Here is an 18,974-nt window from a genome sequence, read left to right as displayed (position 1 = left end):
TTTCTCCTTATAAAAACCTTAATATCTTTCTCATGGGCTATAATGATTTATGTTCTATTTGTCTTCTTTTTCTTCTTTAGATCCTACATTTTCTCGATTCATCGCATCCTCGTAACTATTCTTTGTTTTAATCGTTTATGCAGACTTAAGCTCTTTCAGGTACCATTTCTCTCATCGTTTACCACTTACCATTTCTCACTTCCTTGTTTTATCCATGACTAATATGAGAGACGATCCTACAAATATTCTTGATATATCTAGATATACAAGTGTCGCCTCATCTCGTACTAAAGTAATAAATTCAAAAATACTAAATATCGTTTTTTAGAATAGAATCGACCTATTACCAACTTGATTGTTCTTGATGACAATTTTAATTCTAGTGGAATTCTATCGAGAAGATGATAATGAACCATTAAATATCCATTGTGGTTCTCCCATATTTTTTAAGTAATTAGTTATGTGTAGAAGGTAGATATACTGGTTTATATCGGAAAAAAATTATATATATTACTATGACGAAAATAATATTTAAAAACAAAAAAAGGAAAATACAAGTCGCAGAAATGAAAACGTGGAGGATGGAAAATACAAGTCGCAGAAATGAAAACGTGGAGGAAAGAACGGTGGATGTAAGATAGAACTTTCCCCGTAAGAAAACCAAGAACGAGTGGCGCATATGTGATGCGATGCGAGTGACAGTGAAATCGTAACACAATCAAACTCAACAAAAAGAGAGAGAACATGTCTTCATCGTTTCCACTCAACACCAATGTCTTTCTCTATCTCTAGCTTTTCCACTCTCACCACCACGCTTCCCTCTTTCAGATTCAAAGTCTCCGCCATGGTTTCCACCACCACTAGAGTTGTTCCCGCCGTCATTGTCGGCGGTGGAAGAGTCGGAAAGGCTTTGCAAGATTTGGGAGAAGGTCAAGACGTTCTCGTAAAACGTGGAGAGTCAATTCCTCTTGATTTCGAAGGTCCTATTTTGGTTTGTACTAGAAATGATGATCTTGATTCTGTTCTTCAATACACTCCTCTTTCCAGATGGAACGGTATAATACTACACCATCTTCTTTTCTTTCTTTCCAACTAGTTACATTTTCTTAATTTTTGAGTAAGCTATATCATGTTTTCATAAGCTATTCTCAAGAGCTTATAAAAATAAGCTGAAAATAGTTTATAGATAGATAAACTAAAATAAGTTAATCCAAACATGTTCTTAGTTCTATAAGTATTGCATTCTTAGGCTTGTTTGGATAAACATCTGAATTAAGTGCTTATAAAATGATTTTATATCATATAAGTGTTTAAGCATAAACTATCTTGGAGAGATTATAGAAATAATATGAAACAAGCTTATGGACATGTAATAAGCTTTTGCGTAAGCTCTCCTAAAGAGTCTCACACATGTTTATGCAAACAGATAAATTCAAATAAGTCGATCTAAATGTTATTGTGGATTGGTGTGGCAGATTTGGTGTTTTTCCAGAATGGAATGTTGGAACCATGGCTTGAGAGTAAAGGTTTGAAGGAAGGGAACCAAGTGTTAGCATATTTTGCCGTGTCAAAACTCGGAGAGACCCCTACTGATGGTAAGACTGATACGAATCCTGAAGGATTGACAGCTGCTTATGGAAAGTGGTCTTTGGCTGTTTCTGAAAGATTGCTAGCCGGAGGCCTCTCTTGCAAGGTAATGTCTTACCACTAGCAAGGTTTTCTTGTTTCCGTTTCTTCGTTATAAACATACTTTAATGATATCATGTGTTGATCGGCGTTGAAAGCCAGGTTCTGGAGAAGGAAGCATTTCAAAAGCAGATGTTAGAAAAGCTCATATGGATTTGTTCTGTCATGCTTGTTGGAGCACGTCACGGAGGGGTTTCTGTTGGTATTGTGGAAAACGAATTTCGTTCCGAAGTAAGCTTTGTTATTCTCATTATCTCAAAATCAATATGCTTATCTGCCAATCATCATTTGCTTGGTTGAAAGACAATAAGCAGAACTGAAGTAACTGATATTTGCACTTCCAGTTATGTAGCCTGATAGCTGAGCTAGCCTCAGCAGCAGCAAGTGAAAAGGGGTTAACATTTGAAGAAGCCATTGAAGAACGATTGTGTGCGTATTCTCGAGCCGTTGCTCATTTTCCCACAGCAGTTAAGGAGGTAAAAAGTTGAAATATTTATCATATTTGCAATGCCAAACACTAGCAGACATAGATACAACCATATCGATAGTATGACAATAAATTTGAAGAAACCGCGATTGAGAATAGTGATATATTTATTAATGATTAACAATGTTTGCAGTTCAAATGGAGAAATGGTTGGTTTTATTCTCTTTCTGAGAAAGCTACTGCCCAAGGCAAGCAGGATCCATGTCCTCTGCATACTCAATGGCTCAAAGAGTTGAAAGTTGTATAAAACATGAAGTTGAACAACTCTCATTCATGTGTCACTAGGTTACCAGCTTCCAAGGAGTATATTAATCAGATGAATATAAAATTAATGATAGTCCATATTTTGTATCCTTTCATCATGTATAATTGCTAAGTAAAACAAGGTTTGTGTTTTAGAAATGAGATGAGTGATTTTAGAAACATTTAAAACAAATGTGGGAGAGGCTATATTTTGTGGTCCTTCAAATTCTTGCAACAAGAAAATTTTACATTCAAAGTCCTTATGGCTCCTCATTTTCATTAGATCCCCAATTTGAAAATGTTTTTCAAATTTCACTTCCTAATGTATGGGGGGGCAAAAAAAAAAGGAGTTATCTAGAATTTGTTCAAACTCAATGCACATGTCAAAAGTTGGAATTTAGGAAAAATCATGGGAATAGTAGGGCCAATTGGAGGATAAAGAGGAATATATATTTATAGACTATATAAAATCACCCTCAATATATGTTTTGTTACTGTTCTCTCTTCATTTTAGATGATTACTTAAATTTCTTTTAACTTTTAAAAGATAATATTTTTGTTAATTTATTTTGTTTAAGTTATGCAATAAATTTTTATATAATAAATACAAACATTTAAATTAACAAAACACAAGTCAATTCAACAAAATTATACTATCCGTTTTTTTATTATAAATAGTTTTTAACTTTAAGAAAAATAATAATTATTGTATGAAAATGTGAAATTATGAATGTTTTTACAAAATTGTCTTTTATTAATGATATGGAAAAAATAAATTTGTATAATTGAAAGGAGAGAGAATAATAAATTTTTAAGATATAATAGAAAAAATAACATGTAAAATGATTTATATTGTGGTATACTTTTTTTTTTCAAAACAAATTTATAATAAAAAACAGAGTAAGTAATATATTAAAGTATGTTGTAATTACTTAACTTACTTAATTGGTTGAAATTTCACTTTTAAAAGCACTTTATACACCTATCAATTAAGTTGTACTACACATAAAAAAAAATCAAAATATATAAATCAAAGCACAAATTGTATATGAAGTAATTTTTTAAAGATCGGTTAGTAAATAGTGCGTGGTTGATTTTATTTTTGGATAAATTAAAATTTATTAAGAATGTAAAATTTTGACATTTAATAAAACTTAATTTGCTTTTAAAATTGATTTTAATTTGAAGCTATAAATTAAGATTTTTTACATCTAAATTTTTTACTCAACTCATTTTTATATAAGTGTATTAAATTATAAATTAATTTATATTTGATTTATTTTTAGTCAAAACCAATTCACTTTAAAAAAAAATTAAATCAAATCATACACATAATTAAAATGTGAATTCATCATCTCAAGGCCAATGCAGACCTATTTGCATGCTTCTTGGAAGAGATATCGGTTATTGACTTCAGTGTAACATGCCAACAACATAACATCAATCTTTCTAAAAGATTCCTCACACTTCGAATGATTATAAAATGTTACGAAGGCAAGTGATAAGTAACACATATGTGTCGACTACATTGATATAAACATAGTTTGTGTTAAAAATGCATATCATATGTTCAACATACACAAGTATGTAGATAAGTATGTTGTACAAGCTCTTATCCTTCTTCTTGGATGCATGTTCTATATACAATCAGATTTCGGCGCATAAGAAATACTAAAACAAGATGTCATTCACGACAAAACACACCAATTGCATGTATAATGTCGTGTCTTTTGGTTTAAAAAATGCATGTGGGACCTACCAGAGGATGATAAATGAGATCTTTAAGGAAGAAATTTGAGACATGTTGGAGGTTAACATGGACAATATGATAGTTAAATCCAGAGAGCATAAACTATACAAAAAATCACCTCACAACTTTGTACGGCAGTTTAACAAGAGATTGAACCCAAAAATGCATTTCATAGTCAAAATCGACAAGTTCCTCAAACTCCACATCATTGGAATAAGAGTTGAAGAAAATCCGAATAACCATGACACCATCATTAAGATGAAAAAAAACCCACCAAAGAAAGAATAATGAATTTGAACGATATGTTCACCGTCCTGAACAAACTTATCTCCATGCCTGCTTAGCATGCCATTCCATTCTACAAAATCCTAAGAAAGGGGATATACTTTCAACAAATGTCAAAGTGCGAAGAAGTATTCACACAATTAAAGCACATTATCTCCAAACCCTCGGTCCTGTCGAGGCCCGTAATCTATTGGAACAAAAGGGTTTTCAAGAAAGATGATAGAAAAAGAAGGGAGAAAAAATATAGTAGACCCAAGCCCAAAACTATACAAAATGCAAAGTACAAAACTATAAGTCACATTTCGATATAACAAATATATGTTGTAACTGACTCCTACGTCTCTACTAGCTACTTCGGCACAGTCGAATGCTAGCTTTCAACAGAATATTGAATTACAACTTCTAACACCCCCATAATTCATGTTTTTGAGACTTCTCGTTCGGATGCTTCTCTGCAACTCGTCAAATCTGACTTTCTTCAGGGGTTTGATGAGTATGTCAGCTAGTTGCCATTATGTTCTGCAATGCTCAAGTTCAAGCTTTCCTTTGTTAACTTGATTCCTAAGAAAATGATACCTCTTCTCTACGTGTTTACATCGACCATGACACACGAGGTGATTCGTCAGTCGATAGCTGACTTATTGTTAGTAAACAACTTTATTTTCATATGGTTCCATTATCTTGAGTTCTCCGAGCAACATATCTATCCATGATGCTTGACATACTGCCTATGATGTGACCATATACTCAACTTCACGTGATGACAAAGCCACAACATTTTGCTTCCTTGAGCTCCAAGATATTGGAGCACTTTCGATCATGAATATGTAGTTTGCAGTAGTCTTCTTCTCGTCACGACTCCACTTAAATCTGAATTAGTGTAGCCATATACCTCTAATATGTGCTGGTATTCTTTTGGATTCGCATCAACACACCGTGATCAATCGTACATTTGATGTATCTCAACACTCTCTTGACTGTAGTGAGATGACATTCTTAGGGTTTCTCTGTAACACCCCAATTAAAATAAGATAATTATTTAATTTAAATTAATATTTTATTTATTAATTTAATTGAATAATTGGAAGTTTGGATTAATATTATTATTTTTGGGAATAATAATTATTGGAATTATTATTATTGGATTATTATTTTATAATTGGAATAAAAGTGGAAATCAGTAAAAAGGTCCCATTTGGTAAAAAGGTTTATTGTTTTCACGTGAAAAGGGAAAAGAGGCAGAAAGGGCAAAAAGCCAGAGAACGAAGGTTGAAGGAAGGAGAAGCTTGGAGCTCAGAGGCTGCCGGATTAACTCAGGTAAGGGGGGTTTATCGTTGATTAACGGGTATTATATGATAATATGTCATGGGTAGTGATAGACCTTTAATTTACCTTTGAATTGGATGAGTATGGTGAATTTGTGAAAATGATTGAGGAATGGAATTGGATGATAAATCGAAGCAAATCCGTAGAAATTAGATGGAATAGTGTTAGGATTTTGTGAGATTGAACAGGATATGAAGTGTATAAGACGATAGGAGTGATTTTGTGTAAGAATTGAATCGTGGAAGGTGAGATCGAATAGAACTCGTAGCGGAAAAGCCATTGCAGATCTGAGAATGCTGGTTTCTGGTCATACGCGTATGGCACTAGGCAATACGCGTATGAGACGGCTGGTACGCGTATGGCGCTAGGCAATACGCGTATGGATGAGGAAGATGATGTTTTTAACGTAAAATTGTCTCTGTTGGTACGCGTATGAGAAGTTGGTACGCGTAGCATACGCGTATGGAAGTGGGCAATACGCGTATGGCTTGGTCAGGATTTGGGCAATACGCGTATGGGCATAGGCAATACGCGTATGGGCAGGATTGTGAATTCCTGTGCTGCTGTTGTGCAGTTTTTGACTGTTTAGGCTGAGTAGTGAGACTTAGCTGAGGTATGATGTTGTAGGGATCAGTTCCCGTTGTTTTGAGTGGTATAGGTATTAGTAGAACGGGCTAATACTGTGGTTGATTTTGTGGCATGATATGATATGCTTTTGTGATTAATTATGTTGATAATGTGTGATGGTATACATGATGATGTGAATGTATACATGTGTGAATAGACTGTATTATGGCTTAGAGTGTGAGCATGTGTCTATTCTTGATTGTTGTTGATGTTGCATTGCTAGATGACTAACATGCATATTGTGGCCTTCGGGTGGTAGCTAATTCCCATGGTGAGGAATTAGTGAGTAGATCATTTTGATTATTGTTGTTGATGTTTGCATGCTAGGTGATTAGCGTGCATTTCATGGCCCATTTGGGGTGGTAGCTAATTCCCATGGTGAGGAATTAGTGAGTGAGTCACTATGTCTCAAATGAGTGGGACTAGTGAGCTTGGTAGCCGTGCCTGGATTTGGACGGTGAGGTTGAACTATATGTTCACAAATAGTCGGTACCGCATGCATAGAGTCTCATTGCATAATAAATGTATGGCATATAATATGAATGGATGTATTCCAGTATTATATGTGTATTGTGTGTTATATTGTTGATGTTGAATATGGTTGAGAATCTACTGTCGAGTATGATGTTTTAACGAATATTGCTGTTGCTGAATGCGTAGTCTGATTAGGGTGAATTAATGTGTTAATTACTTGGCATTACATATTGTTCTATAATGCTCATTATATTGATTGAGATACTCACCCTTACACCCATTTTTCAGGTAACGAGAAATGAGTTGAGTAGAAGCAATTGCTTGGAGTCTAGAGTAGTTCTTATGGGTCATGCTCTGATAGATGTAACATCGGGAGGGGATGTTTTAATTTATTTGATTTCTGTTGTTGAATGATTGACATGTATTGTGTTACATGTTTTACATTGATGTTGAATTATTCCGCTGCGATTTATGCAAAGAATCTTATTTGATTAAAGAAATGAGCATGACAGGATATTTTAATGATTTTTTGTGAAATGATTGTGTGACACCCTTCGGGGCATAATTACTCTGATGAACATATTGTTATTTTAATTATAATAATTTGGGGTATTTAGAAGGGTGTTACATTAGTGGTATCAGAGCATAGTCGGTCGTGTCGAGTCGTAATTATTCTGTTTCCCCTGTACGGGATAGGTGTTGTGTAACCCTATCAGTACTTATTTGTTTAGCTTGTTTGGGTTTTCAGAATAGAGATGGCTGGAAGAGGTAGAGATGATGCTGCGATTGCTGAGGCTCTGGGTATGCTAGCTGGAGTACTTGGAGGAAATCCGAATGTTGTGGGAATGGGAGCTGCTCGTCAACTGAGTGAGTTCCAGAAGAACAATCCTCCAATGTTCAAAGGGGCATACGATCCAGATGGTGCTCAGAAGTGGTTGAAGGAGATTGAGAGAATCTTCCGAGTGACTGAGTGTGCTGATAACCAGAAGGTCAGGTTCGGTACACATATGCTGTCAGAGGAAGCTGATGATTGGTGGGTTGCTACCCGCACCGAGTTGGAAACTGCTGGAGATGCTGAGATTACTTGGGCTGTGTTCAGAGAGAGATTTCTGAGGAAGTACTTTCCAGAGGATGTCAGAGGAAAGAAAGAAATAGAATTCCTGGAATTGAAGCAGGGTAACCGGTCTGTTACTGAGTATGCTGCTAAGTTCACAGAGCTGTCGAAGTATTATACTCCCTATGCTGAGGCTGCTGGGGAATTTTCAAAGTGTGTGAAGTTTGAGAACGGGTTGCGTCCCGAGATCAAGCAGGCTATTGGGTATCAAAGGATTAGAGTGTTTTCTGATTTGGTTGACTGTTGCAGGATTTTCGAACAGGACTCCAAGGCTAGAGCAGAGAGCTATCAGCAAAGGGTTGATAGGAAAAGTAAGAGTCAGAATGACCGTGGAAAACCGTATGCAACTGGCAAAGGTTTTCAGAGACAGAGTGGGATGAAGAGGCCTAGTGGAGGAGATTCTAGTGCTCCTGTTAAGTGTTACAGATGTGGTCAGGCTGGACATCGTATCCATGAGTGTACCAGTAATGAGAAGAAGTGTTTCAAGTGTGGAAAAGATGGTCATTTAGCTGCAGATTGCCGGTTGAAGACTGTGACTTGCTTCAACTGTGGAGAGGTAGGTCATACCAGTCCGCAATGTCCTAAGCCAAAGAAAGAGAATCAGTCAGGAGGCAAGGTTTTTGCTTTATCAGGTTCTGAGACTTTTGCAGATGAGCGTTTGATCCGAGGTACGTGTTATATTAATGGCTTTCCTCTTGTAGCTATTATTGACACAGGTGCGACTCATTCTTTTATATCCTTGGATTGTGCTGTGAAACTTAAGTTAGAGATATCTAAGATGCTTGGAAGTATGGTGATTGATACTCCTGCGAAGGGTTCAGTAACCACTACTTCAGTTTGTCTAAGTTGTCCCTTGAGTATTTTTGGTAGAGACTTTGGGATAGACCTGGTGTGTCTTCCATTAGTGCAGATTGACGTTATTCTGGGTATGAACTGGTTGGTGTTCAACCGAGTTTCTATCAACTGTTTTGATAAGACTGTGATATTTCCTGAGATTGAGGAAGGAAAGAGTTTGTTTTTATCAGCCAGGCAGGTGAATGAGGAAGTGGCAGATGGGGCAGAGTTGTTTATGCTGTTAGCGACTTTGGAAGCTAAAGATAAACTGGTGATTGGCGATCTAGCTGTAGTGTGTGATTTTCCTGATGTGTTTCCGGAAGAAGTGAATGAATTACCGCCAGAACGTGAAGTTGAGTTCTCGATTGATTTGGTACCTGGTACTAGACCGATATCGATGGCTCCGTACCGTATGTCTGCGGTTGAGTTAGCTGAATTGAAAAGTCAGTTGGAAGATCTGTTGGATAAGAAATTTATTCGTCCGAGTGTGTCACCGTGGGGTGCACCAGTGTTGTTGGTTAAGAAGAAAGAAGGTACTATGAGGTTGTGTGTGGACTACAGGCAATTGAATAAAGTGACGATCAAGAATCGGTATCCTTTGCCGAGGATTGATGATTTGATGGATCAATTGGTTGGTGCTAGCGTGTTCAGTAAAATAGACTTGAGATCTGGGTATCATCAGATACGTGTGAAAACTGAGGATATTCAGAAGACTGCTTTCAGAACGAGGTATGGACATTATGAGTATTCTGTAATGCCTTTTGGTGTGACTAATGCACCTGGAGTATTTATGGAGTATATGAATAGGATTTTCCATCCGTACCTAGATCAGTTTGTCGTGGTGTTTATTGATGACATTTTGGTGTATTCGAAATCTGAAGAAGAGCATGCTGAGCATTTGAGAGTGGTTTTAGGAGTTTTACGAGAAAAGAAGTTATTTGCCAAACTGTCGAAGTGTGAATTTTGGTTAGAAGAGGTTAGTTTTCTTGGTCATGTGATTTCAAGAGGTGGTGTTGCTGTTGATCCTTCTAAGATAGAAGCGGTATCTAAGTGGGAAGCTCCGAAGTCAGTTTCTGAGATAAGGAGTTTCCTTGGACTTGCAGGTTACTATAGGAAATTTATTGAGGGATTCTCTAAGTTGGCGTTACCGTTGACGATGTTGACTAGAAAGGGGCAAGCGTTTGTTTGGGATTCAAAATGTGAAGAAGGTTTCCAAGAGTTAAAGAGAAGGCTAACTACTGCTCCTATTTTGATATTACCGAGTTCGTCGGAACTATTTGAAGTTTATTGTGATGCTTCATTGTTGGGTTTGGGTGGTGTGTTGATGCAGAATAAGCAGGTTATAGCTTATGCTTCGAGACAACTAAGGGTTCATGAGAGGAACTATCCGACACATGATTTAGAGTTGGCAGCTGTGGTATTTGTTCTGAAGTTGTGGAGGCATTACTTGTATGGATCAAGATTTGAGGTTTTCAGTGACCATAAAAGTTTAAAGTATTTATTTGATCAGAAAGAGCTGAATATGAGACAGAGGAGATGGTTAGAATTTCTGAAGGATTATGATTTTGGTTTGAATTACCATCCGGGTAAAGCAAATGTAGTGGCTGATGCGTTGAGTCGGAAATCCTTACATATGTCTATGTTAATGGTTAAGGAATTTGATTTAATTGAGCAGTTTAGAGACTTGAGTTTGGTGTGTGAGAGTACCCACAATAGTGTTAAATTGGGAATGTTGAAGTTAACAAGTGGTATTCTGGATGAGATCAGAGAGGGTCAGAAATCCGATATGCTTTTGGTTGATAAGTTGACTCTAGTGAATCAAGGTCAGGGTGGTGAATTCCGAGTTGATGAGAATGATGTTTTGAGATTTGGTGACCGGGTGTGTATTCCGGATGTTGCCGAGCTTAAGAAGAGTATTCTTGAAGAAGGACATCGTAGTGGCTTGAGTATTCATCCTGGAGCTACAAAGATGTATCATGATTTGAAGAAGTTATTTTGGTGGCCGGGAATGAAAAGAGAAATTGCGAGTTTTGTTTATTCCTGTTTGACTTGTCAGAAGTCAAAGATTGAGCATCAAAAGCCGTCTGGGCTAATGCAACCGTTGGCTATTCCAGAGTGGAAGTGGGATAGTATCAGTATGGATTTTGTTTCTGGTTTGCCGAGGACGAGTAAGAATTTTGAAGCCATTTGGGTGATCGTGGACAGATTGACGAAGTCGGCTCATTTCATTCCGATTAGAATGGATTATCCGTTAGAGAGATTAGCCGAGTTGTATATTGAGAAGATTGTAAGCTTGCATGGTATTCCGTCAAGTATTGTTTCGGACAGAGATCCTAGATTTACCTCGAAGTTCTGGGAAGGTTTGCAGAGGGCTTTGGGAACTAAACTGAGATTGAGTTCTGCATATCATCCGCAGACTGATGGTCAGACTGAGAGGACGATTCAGTCATTAGAAGATCTTTTGAGAGCTTGTGTTTTGGAAAAAGGAGGCACTTGGGATTGTTATTTGCCTTTGATTGAGTTTACCTACAACAATAGTTTTCATTCGAGTATTGGTATGGCACCGTTTGAAGCTTTGTATGGTAGGAGATGTCGGACGCCTTTATGTTGGTATGAGTCCGGTGAGAGTGCTGTGGTCGGACCGGAGATTGTTCAACAGACTACAGAAAGGATTAAGATGATTCAAGAGAAGACGAGAATTGCTCAGAGTCGTCAGAAGAGTTATCATGATAAGAGGAGGAAGTCACTTGAGTTTCAAGAGGGAGACCATGTATTTCTTCGTGTCACTCCGATAACTGGTGTTGGTCGGGCCTTGAAGTCGAAGAAGTTGACACCTCGATTTATTGGTCCTTATCAGATTTTGGAGAAGATAGGAGAGGTAGCCTATCGTATCGCTTTACCGCCGTCGCTTGCGAATTTGCATGAGGTTTTTCATGTGTCGCAGTTGAGGAGATACATTCATGATCCGTCGCACGTTGTCCAAGTAGATGATGTACAGGTGAGAGATAACCTGACTGTTGAAACATCACCTATGAGGATCGAGGATCGAGAGTTGAAGCAGTTGCTGGGTAAAGAGATTGCCTTAGTGAAGGTAGCTTGGGGAGGATCAGCAGGTGGCAATGTGACTTGGGAACTTGAGAGTCAGATGAAGGAGTCTTATCCGGAGTTGTTCGATTGAGGTATGTTTTCGAGGACGAAAACTCTTTTAGTGGGGGAGAGTTGTAACACCCCAATTAAAATAAGATAATTATTTAATTTAAATTAATATTTTATTTATTAATTTAATTGAATAATTGGAAGTTTGGATTAATATTATTATTTTTGGGAATAATAATTATTGGAATTATTATTATTGGATTATTATTTTATAATTGGAATAAAAGTGGAAATCAGTAAAAAGGTCCCATTTGGTAAAAAGGTTTATTGTTTTCACGTGAAAAGGGAAAAGAGGCAGAAAGGGCAAAAAGCCAGAGAACGAAGGTTGAAGGAAGGAGAAGCTTGGAGCTCAGAGGCTGCCGGATTAACTCAGGTAAGGGGGGTTTATCGTTGATTAACGGGTATTATATGATAATATGTCATGGGTAGTGATAGACCTTTAATTTACCTTTGAATTGGATGAGTATGGTGAATTTGTGAAAATGATTGAGGAATGGAATTGGATGATAAATCGAAGCAAATCCGTAGAAATTAGATGGAATAGTGTTAGGATTTTGTGAGATTGAACAGGATATGAAGTGTATAAGACGATAGGAGTGATTTTGTGTAAGAATTGAATCGTGGAAGGTGAGATCGAATAGAACTCGTAGCGGAAAAGCCATTGCAGATCTGAGAATGCTGGTTTCTGGTCATACGCGTATGGCACTAGGCAATACGCGTATGAGACGGCTGGTACGCGTATGGCGCTAGGCAATACGCGTATGGATGAGGAAGATGATGTTTTTAACGTAAAATTGTCTCTGTTGGTACGCGTATGAGAAGTTGGTACGCGTAGCATACGCGTATGGAAGTGGGCAATACGCGTATGGCTTGGTCAGGATTTGGGCAATACGCGTATGGGCATAGGCAATACGCGTATGGGCAGGATTGTGAATTCCTGTGCTGCTGTTGTGCAGTTTTTGACTGTTTAGGCTGAGTAGTGAGACTTAGCTGAGGTATGATGTTGTAGGGATCAGTTCCCGTTGTTTTGAGTGGTATAGGTATTAGTAGAACGGGCTAATACTGTGGTTGATTTTGTGGCATGATATGATATGCTTTTGTGATTAATTATGTTGATAATGTGTGATGGTATACATGATGATGTGAATGTATACATGTGTGAATAGACTGTATTATGGCTTAGAGTGTGAGCATGTGTCTATTCTTGATTGTTGTTGATGTTGCATTGCTAGATGACTAGCATGCATATTGTGGCCTTCGGGTGGTAGCTAATTCCCATGGTGAGGAATTAGTGAGTAGATCATTTTGATTATTGTTGTTGATGTTTGCATGCTAGGTGATTAGCGTGCATTTCATGGCCCATTTGGGGTGGTAGCTAATTCCCATGGTGAGGAATTAGTGAGTGAGTCACTATGTCTCAAATGAGTGGGACTAGTGAGCTTGGTAGCCGTGCCTGGATTTGGACGGTGAGGTTGAACTATATGTTCACAAATAGTCGGTACCGCATGCATAGAGTCTCATTGCATAATAAATGTATGGCATATAATATGAATGGATGTATTCCAGTATTATATGTGTATTGTGTGTTATATTGTTGATGTTGAATATGGTTGAGAATCTACTGTCGAGTATGATGTTTTAACGAATATTGCTGTTGCTGAATGCGTAGTCTGATTAGGGTGAATTAATGTGTTAATTACTTGGCATTACATATTGTTCTATAATGCTCATTATATTGATTGAGATACTCACCCTTACACCCATTTTTCAGGTAACGAGAAATGAGTTGAGTAGAAGCAATTGCTTGGAGTCTAGAGTAGTTCTTATGGGTCATGCTCTGATAGATGTAACATCGGGAGGGGATGTTTTAATTTATTTGATTTCTGTTGTTGAATGATTGACATGTATTGTGTTACATGTTTTACATTGATGTTGAATTATTCCGCTGCGATTTATGCAAAGAATCTTATTTGATTAAAGAAATGAGCATGACAGGATATTTTAATGATTTTTTGTGAAATGATTGTGTGACACCCTTCGGGGCATAATTACTCTGATGAACATATTGTTATTTTAATTATAATAATTTGGGGTATTTAGAAGGGTGTTACATTCTCTACGAATCTGCTCAATAATCTGACACTTTAACAAATATTTGGCATGGTATTGCAAAGATACCTAAAGGATCCAATGATTTGTTTGTACAATGTTTCATTTACAAACTCATCATATATATCCCCCCAACTTTGCTCCAATTTCTAATGGCGTAGCAACTGTGTTACGGTTGCTCTTCTTAAACATCTTCGAGATATCTTAAGAATACTTCTTCTGGTGCATGAACACTCATTCCCCTGTGTCTTTGAATTCCATCACTGAGAAATACGACAAATTCCCTATGTCGGACATTTCAAATTCATGCATCAACTTTGATTTGACTTTTCTTATATATGCTTCATATGCACCTGTAATCAACAAGTCATTTACATACAGACATAAGATGATTCAAATGACCTTGTTTGCATCATTGACACACACTCCATATTTAGAGATATATTTTGTGAAACGTGTTTCGATAAGGAAGTTATATATTCTCTTGTTCCAACATCTTGGGGCTTGCTTTAAACCATATAATGCCTTCCTCAAACTATACACCTCTAGACTTATGCCATTTGATTTTAAATCCCGGTGGTTGACTGATATAAACTTCTTATTCCAGAGGTCCATTTATAAATGTTGACTTTACATCCAATTGATGTATCTTCCACCTTCTACATGCTATCGTCGACACAACAATTATGATTTCTCTAGCCTTGTAACATGTGCGTAGACTTCGTCGAAATTAATACTAGGTTTTTGCAGAAAACCTCTCGCCACTAATCTTGCATTGTGTTTGACAATTTCACTATTTGGCCTTCGTTTCAACTTGTAAGACCACTTCACATCAATTGGCTTCTTGATTGACTATTCAACAAGCTCTCATGTCTTATTATTCTCAATTTCCATGAGTTCTTATTTCATGGATGCTGACCAATTTAAATCATTCATAGCTCGATCCAAATTAATTAGTTCTGCTTCAACCATCATCATCGCTTCTTCTATTAAGTCACCATCTGCAATGATTGCTTGATTTAAAAATCTCCCATATCCAGCTAGCCTTGTCGATTCAGTTCTTTCTCTAGTCGATCTTCTAACATTATGCTCAGGTGGTTCTACATTTCAATTGGATGTGGCTTCAGTTTGTTGGTATTCTCCAAACACACTTGTAATTGTATATGACTCCTGTCGAACTGATATGACTCTAATCCCACCCTTTGCTTTAATCCACTAGAACATCTAGACTGACCACAAGTTTATCATCATTTGGTGAATATAACTTGTATGCATAAATCAAATGATATACTATGAGCACCATAGTCTGAGTTCGATCATCTAGTTTCTTCCTTAATTGTTCAGGTACATGCCTGAAGCACATTGATCAAAACACTATAAGATGACTAACATTCAGCTTCACATATGTCCAAGCCTCATAAGGAGTCCTCTCAAATATATTATTGGTTTAACACCTGTTTAGAATGTATACTACTGTTGAAGTTGCTTCACCCTAAAATCTCTTTGGCATATTTTTAGCTTTCAACATGCTCCTAGTCATGTTCAACATACTCTGACTCTTCCTCTCAACTATGCCATTATGCTGAGGTGTATAGGATGCAATGAGATCATGCTTTATACCTTCCTCATTACAAAATCTAGCAAATTCTCGAGAAATGAATTCACCACCACCATTAGTTCCTAGTTTCTTCGACTTGCATCCACTTTGTGTTCTCGACATGCAATTTGAACTTCTTGAATTGTGTGAATACCTCACTATTCTTTCAATAAGATAAATCCACATTTATCTGATGAATTCATCTATGAATGTTAGGAAATAGTAGTTACCTCAATTCGACCTTACTTTAAATGGTCCACATACATGAGAGTGAACTAACTTCAGCTTTTCCTTCAATCTCATTGGCAGGTCATGCTTGAATGCTTTCCTAGCCTGGTTTGCTTTGCAACATTCCTCACACACCCAACTTGGTTCTTTAAACTGAGGTAAGCCGTAAACCATCTTCTTCTGATTGAGCATACATAAACTTCTGAATTTAGATGTCCATACTTGTGATGCCATAACCAAATTTTGTCTTCTTCTGCAGTTTTTGTCTCACATACCTTACTTGGTTCTCTCACCCGAGGTAAGTCATACACTGTTTTCTTCGTGTTGATCTATACTTTGAATGTCATGTTATATGCCAATTATGCCTTAAGAATTAACCTTCAATCACCATGATACACCTTCATCTGATTCATGTGTACCCTTTTACGAGTAGTTGACATATGCTTATCAAGTTACTTGGCATCGAAGATACATACAACACATCAGTGATGCTGGATTTTGACCATCCTTTTCTAACAACAAAGACATCTCATATCCACATGATGTGATGTGACCACCATCTCCAAACTTTATCACTTTCTAAACTGATTTATCTAGCTTGGTGAACCAGTTTTTATTACCAGTCATGTGGTTACTGCATCCTGAATCCAGGTACCATATGTTATTTTGCTCAGTGTCCGACTGAGTGTTGGCCATGATTAGAACATCATTAAAATCACTATCTTTAGCATGTGCACACTGCACTTCATCGTTATCTTTTGCTCGCGCTTCATTCTTTCTTCGATAGTCTCGAGCATACTGGCCAAATCCTTGGCAGTTATAACATTACACATTTGTTATGTCAATTTTCTTCCCATAATACTTGTTGCACATGCCTTCTTGATCAAATCAGAATGATTCTTTGAATTCTTGTTTGACTTCTCATCATTAGCAATATTCTTTCCCTGTTTCGCCTTCTCTTTCCCAAATTTCTTGATAAATATTTCTTGTAGTGCCTGTTTAGTCACCTCTTCCCTTTTTTAGTTCCTTTGCTTCAGTCTCATCTCATGAACCTCTAATGAAGCTTGTAGTTCTTCCAACTTCATCTCAGATGAATTCTTGGACTCTTCAATTGACACTATAATATAGTCAAAATTTATAGCCAGAGATCTAAACACTTTCTCAATCTTCTGCAAATCGTTGATTAATTCACCACACACCTTCATTTGCCTTCTTAACAACACCACACGTGAAAGGTATTCCGAGATTGATTCATTTTCCTTCATATAAGTAATCGTTCCTTTTAAAACCATTAGTCTATAGAAACCACGTCCCATGTTAAATCAATAACTGAGACAAAAATGTTTGCCATGTTGCCCTTTTTGTAACAGACAGTTGGCGTCAGAGACGAAAATCAAAAGGATCTTAACATTCAAGGACTATTGGAAAAAAATACAAGGACGAAAACCAAAATCTTACCAACTTACATGGACAAATGACATATTTAAACCATAATATAAAGTAAAATAAATATATTTTTAATGGGAGAATAAAAAATATTTTTAAAGAGAATTTTATGATACAACTCTTCCTCTATTTTTTTTCTCTTATGTAATTTTCACTTTATCTTCCTTCATTTTTATGCTCTTATGTTCTTTCCCTTACTTTCAATTTAAGTTCACTCATACTACATTATATGTATGCGGTTAATCACTCATACTACATTATATGTATGCGGCTAAATCGTAGTTTCTATCTCTCATTTTCATACAAACATCTTTATTTCTGTTTAATTGATTTTTTTCTACCATATTTCAATATATTTTTGTTGTAAGATTGTTGTGGCATGTGATTTGTTTTCATTTTTTTTGAAAGAGTTGTTTGATTCATAATTAATGGAATTATATGTCTAATATTTTGATTCTCGATTTTACATGTTTTTTTGTTACTATTGGTAAATAGATGAAATTATATGTCTAACATTTTGATTCTCAATTTTACAATTCTTTTATTACTATTGTTGAATAGATAAAATTATATGTCTAAACATTTTGATTCTCAATTTTAACATTTTTTATTACAATTGGCGAATAGATAAAATAGTGTCTAACATTTTGATTTATTGATTTGACTGGTTTGAATGACAGTGAAATGTTTTAGATGTAATTAGATTTTGTTACACATCTCTTACTTATACACCATATATCTTTTTCAATTTTTATAAATAAAAAAAATACCATTTTTCATTATTGTGTGTTGTTAAATTTCTAAGATGAGTAAAGATAACATAGAAGGAAGTAAATTTGATTACCATACTATTATTTTATACTGTTATTTTATGGTTGAATTACAAAATTCAAATATAATTTTTAAATATATTTTGTGTTATATTTATTTTTATTAAATTATTAAAATATTTTATATGTGTCTTTTTAATATAAATTGGATATCTTCTCTATATATATAGAGACCAATCTTTAAAGAATTATTTCTCAAAAAATAATTTACATTAATTATTTAATATAACTGCTAATTTTTCAAATTTAAATTAACTCATAAGAAATCTGCTAACTAAATTGAGTCCAAATTTAAAACCAATCTTCTAAAAAAAACTTAATTAACCATATTTAATGCAATATCTCCTCCCAATTATACTTTTTTTCCATTCAAAAATCTAAAACTGAAAATCTCGCATTAAAATATCTATCTTCAGTTTCACTCCTATCAATCTATCACTGTTTAAACCGATACATTTTATTTTATACTACTAAATAATTTTAAATGGCATGTATAATTATTAATTAATATATAAATATTTTTCAACTTTTAAATTAATTGAAATTAAAAGTTTTAATGATACATAAAAAAAAAATGTACTCTATCTCCTTTCTATACTCTTCCTGTACATGAACTCATCAAAATAAATTTCTATATCTATCTATTTGTACCTTATATAGAAATAGAAATAAATGAAATTAAATAAATGAACATATAATATACATACACGTGTCATGAAATGATACGATTCAATGCATTTTCTATTTTTTTATTATTTTAATTTTAATTTCTATTTTCTTAC

The 18,974-nt window shown here is 35.6% G+C and overlaps 1 protein-coding gene across 1 annotated transcript; it reads left to right on the top strand.

The window, feature by feature from the left end:
- The first annotated feature begins 585 nt into the window (after window positions 1-585).
- On the top strand, window positions 586-2,675 carry LOC127107209 (uncharacterized). The gene is made up of 5 exons (XM_051044505.1): window positions 586-1,055; window positions 1,476-1,693; window positions 1,789-1,917; window positions 2,031-2,162; window positions 2,307-2,675. The coding sequence occupies exons 1-5, from the start codon at window positions 773-775 to the stop codon at window positions 2,418-2,420; spliced, it is 876 nt and encodes a 291-aa protein (XP_050900462.1). The 5' UTR covers window positions 586-772; the 3' UTR covers window positions 2,421-2,675.
- The last annotated feature ends 16,299 nt before the right edge of the window (window positions 2,676-18,974 follow it).

Source organism: Lathyrus oleraceus, chromosome 7 (genome assembly GCF_024323335.1).
Source record: "Lathyrus oleraceus cultivar Zhongwan6 chromosome 7, CAAS_Psat_ZW6_1.0, whole genome shotgun sequence".
Lineage (NCBI taxonomy): Eukaryota > Viridiplantae > Streptophyta > Magnoliopsida > Fabales > Fabaceae > Lathyrus > Lathyrus oleraceus.
The sequence above is the reverse complement of the archived record's forward strand: the minus strand, read 5'-3'. Positions and strand labels throughout refer to the sequence as shown.

What these genes read in the sequence shown, in the direction of transcription:
- LOC127107209 (XM_051044505.1), top strand. Translation starts at nt 773, where the DNA reads ATGTCTTTCTCTATCTCTAGCTTTTCCACTCTCACCACCACGCTTCCC. An exon ending in TCCTCTTTCCAGATGGAACG is followed by an intron (nt 1,056 to 1,475) that starts GTATAATACTAC and finishes TTGGTGTGGCAG; the next exon opens with ATTTGGTGTTTTTCCAGAAT. An exon ending in AAAACGAATTTCGTTCCGAA is followed by an intron (nt 1,918 to 2,030) that starts GTAAGCTTTGTT and finishes TTGCACTTCCAG; the next exon opens with TTATGTAGCCTGATAGCTGA.